Source organism: Triticum dicoccoides, chromosome 1B, assembly GCF_002162155.2.
Source record: "Triticum dicoccoides isolate Atlit2015 ecotype Zavitan chromosome 1B, WEW_v2.0, whole genome shotgun sequence".
Taxonomy (NCBI): domain Eukaryota; kingdom Viridiplantae; phylum Streptophyta; class Magnoliopsida; order Poales; family Poaceae; genus Triticum; species Triticum dicoccoides.
Window position 1 is genome coordinate 1,358,883 of NC_041381.1, and position 2,728 is coordinate 1,361,610.

The 2,728-nt window shown below is 60.3% G+C and overlaps 1 protein-coding gene across 1 annotated transcript in view; it reads right to left on the bottom strand.

Moving 5' to 3' along the window:
- Positions 1–1,056: 1,056 nt before the first annotated feature.
- The window catches only part of LOC119314872 (cytochrome P450 72A14-like), a 3,280-nt gene continuing 1,608 nt past the window's right edge, over positions 1,057–2,728 (bottom strand). Inside the window, exons 2-3 of the mRNA XM_037589556.1 lie at positions 2,402–2,622; positions 1,057–2,310 (exon numbers count right to left, since the gene is read on the bottom strand). Coding sequence (XP_037445453.1) covers positions 1,237–2,310; positions 2,402–2,622 — 1,295 coding nt within the window. The 3' untranslated portion in view covers positions 1,057–1,236. The remainder of the gene's footprint in view (positions 2,311–2,401; positions 2,623–2,728) is intronic.

The following is a 2,728-nucleotide window of genomic DNA, read 5'->3' on the forward strand; positions in this document are numbered from 1 at the left end:
ATGCATTGCGGGGAGGAGCACCGGGTCCCAGGGTGCCGGCGGCAGGGCCGACTAGGGGGACGAAGACGCCATGGGGAGGCCGTAGCCGCCGCTCGGTTGCAGCGGTGTGTACTGTCCATACGGTATATGTAGCAGTCCCTGCTGCGACTGCGGTGCCGGGTAGGCCGGATGGCCCGCCGGAAAAACCTGTTGGCCCGCTGACAAATGCTGCAGGTGTTGGGCGCCGTCAGGCTGCTCCGAGTGCTGGAAGGAGCAGCCTGTGGGCGACGGGGCGACGGGGCGACGAGAGCCCCGTAAGGGAATCCTACGTAAGGGAATCCTACGTTCCGTGGGCGACGGGGCGACGACGGACTGACCGGAGAGTGCCGACGGTGGCAGGGCAGCGCCGTAGGACGCCGGCGCCGGAGTGCCAAAGGGCCCGTAGCGGGACTGGCTGGAGAGCGCCAGCGGCGGCGGAGCCGTGCCGTAGGACACCGGCAGCGGAGCCGCGGCAGAGGGCGTCATCAGCGGGACGGCAGAGGCGGCGACGGACGGGCCGGTGAACGCCATCGGGCGGCTCAGACGATCTGGCGAGCGGACGCGGATGATGAGTGCTTTAATTTTACACAAGACAGGACGACGCGTAGTACAGCACGTACGCATGCACGTACTAGGCCCCAACCAAAGAATCCCCAATTGCACCGTCGCTTTCGCCAAAAGGCTGGAGCCGGCCACCGCGAGCGTGCGCGCCCAGGCCCAGGAGCTGGCGGTAGGTGACGCGGCTGCTGGGCGGCGCGCTGACGAGCGGTACGTGAGGCACTCCGGACGGGTGGCAGCAGCGGACGGAGAAAAGGTGGCAGGGCGCGATGGGATTGCGGGCGGCAGCGCGTGGAGAAGTGAAGCAGCGGCGGCGGATCGCGACAGGAGGGCGCGGACGGGCGGCGGCTTGGAGCGGCAGCGGCGGCGGAGCGGAAGCGAGGAACGAAACTTAAAAAACTGATACTATATATGTTTTGAGAATTGCATGATGTATTACTCTTCGTGCATAGGCACGTATATATGATGTACAAAGGTGGGCCAGGGACCTCAACTATATAAAAAACTAGGAGGTGACCTAAATACATAATATGCACATAACACATATACTCAACAGTTATATGATACAAGCAATTTGCACAGAAAGCAAAAAATATACACATAAATATATTCCTGACATGCAGATGGATCAAGAATCCCATTTTGTGATACGTAGCTGGCTCACTGAGCTAGGGTTTTGAGCCTGAGTTGCGCGCCGTGCTGCGGCTGCAGCAGGCCGACGGGGAACGGTGCGTGCGTGTACGACGGCGAGAGCTGGAAGGAGAAGCGGCGCAGGATGATGGCGAGCCCCATCTTGGCCTCGAGCAGCGCGAAGTTCTGGCCGATGCACACCCGCGGGCCCCACCCAAAGGGGAAGAACGCCGGTGCGTCGGCGACGGATGCCCTGGAGATCCCCTCGGCGAACCTCTCCGGCCTGAACTCGTCGGCGTCGGCGCCCCACACCTCCTTGTCGTGGTGGACGCAGAGCAGCGGCAGCATGAGCACCACGCCCGCCGGGTACCTGACGCCGCCGAGCTCCATGGGCTTGTACGTCTCGCGGTGGATCGCCGTCACCGGCGTGTACAGCCGCAGCACCTCGTGCAGCACCATGGTCACCACCCTCAGGCGGCTTAGCCCGTCGTGGTCCGGCGTGCCGGCGGCGCCGAGGACGCGCAGGACCTCCTCCCTGGCGCGGTCCTGCCACTCCGGGTGCATGCAGAGCAGGATCATCGTCCATGTGAGCAGCACCGACGTGGTCTCCGCGCCGGCGAAGTAGAACAACTTGCACTCCCCGATCACGTCGTCGGTCGTGATGCCCATGCCGGCGCCCTTCGAATCCCCGCAGTGCGCCATGTTGGACTCGAGCAGCAGCCCGAGAAGGTCGTCGCTCGTGGCCTCGCCGGCTCTCATGGCGTTCTCTCTCTTGGCGACGATACCCTTGAGGACCCTCTCGATCTCGGCAGCGATCTGCTTCATCCTTCGGTTGGCTTTTGTTGGCAAGAAGAAATAACCAGGGATGTGCATCTTGCTCATGGCGAGCAAGACGAGCTCAAGCTGCTCCCCCTGAAGCTGGAAGACCCTCCTGCCCTCCAGGTAGCTGCTGCCAAATGCGGCGCGAGAGATGACATCCCCTGTCAGGTTCTGCATGTCAGGCCAAACATCCACCTCGCACGACGCATCGCCCGCGGCTAGGGCTAGACCCTCCCATCTCTGCACCAGCTCGGTGCAACATGCTGCGAAGGCCGGCAACATGCGCTGAAAATTGGTCCAATACCAGTTTCATGACCGTTTGTGCCAGTTTGCCATGTCAATAACACAACAAAAATAGTATGTATTTATGTATCACCTTGAGCTTCTCCAGATGGAAGGCAGGGTTGATGATCCTCCTGTGCCTGGCCCATTTCTCGCCCTCGTGGCTACCCACGCCGTTGTGCAGCATCCTCTGGAGTCGGCCAAACTTGAGCTTCTCAAAATGCCCGAACTTGTTGGACAGAACCTCTCGCACCAGTTCAGGCTTGGTAATGGTCACTCTGGGTACAGGTCCAAACCAAGTGATTGACATCTTACCTGTCAAACCATCATGCATGAGCAAGCTTCTTGTTAGTAGAGTTGTTTCTTTTTAGTTTTATGTGTTTCCATTTTCATTTTGTTAGTCTATTTATCTAAGTGGAGT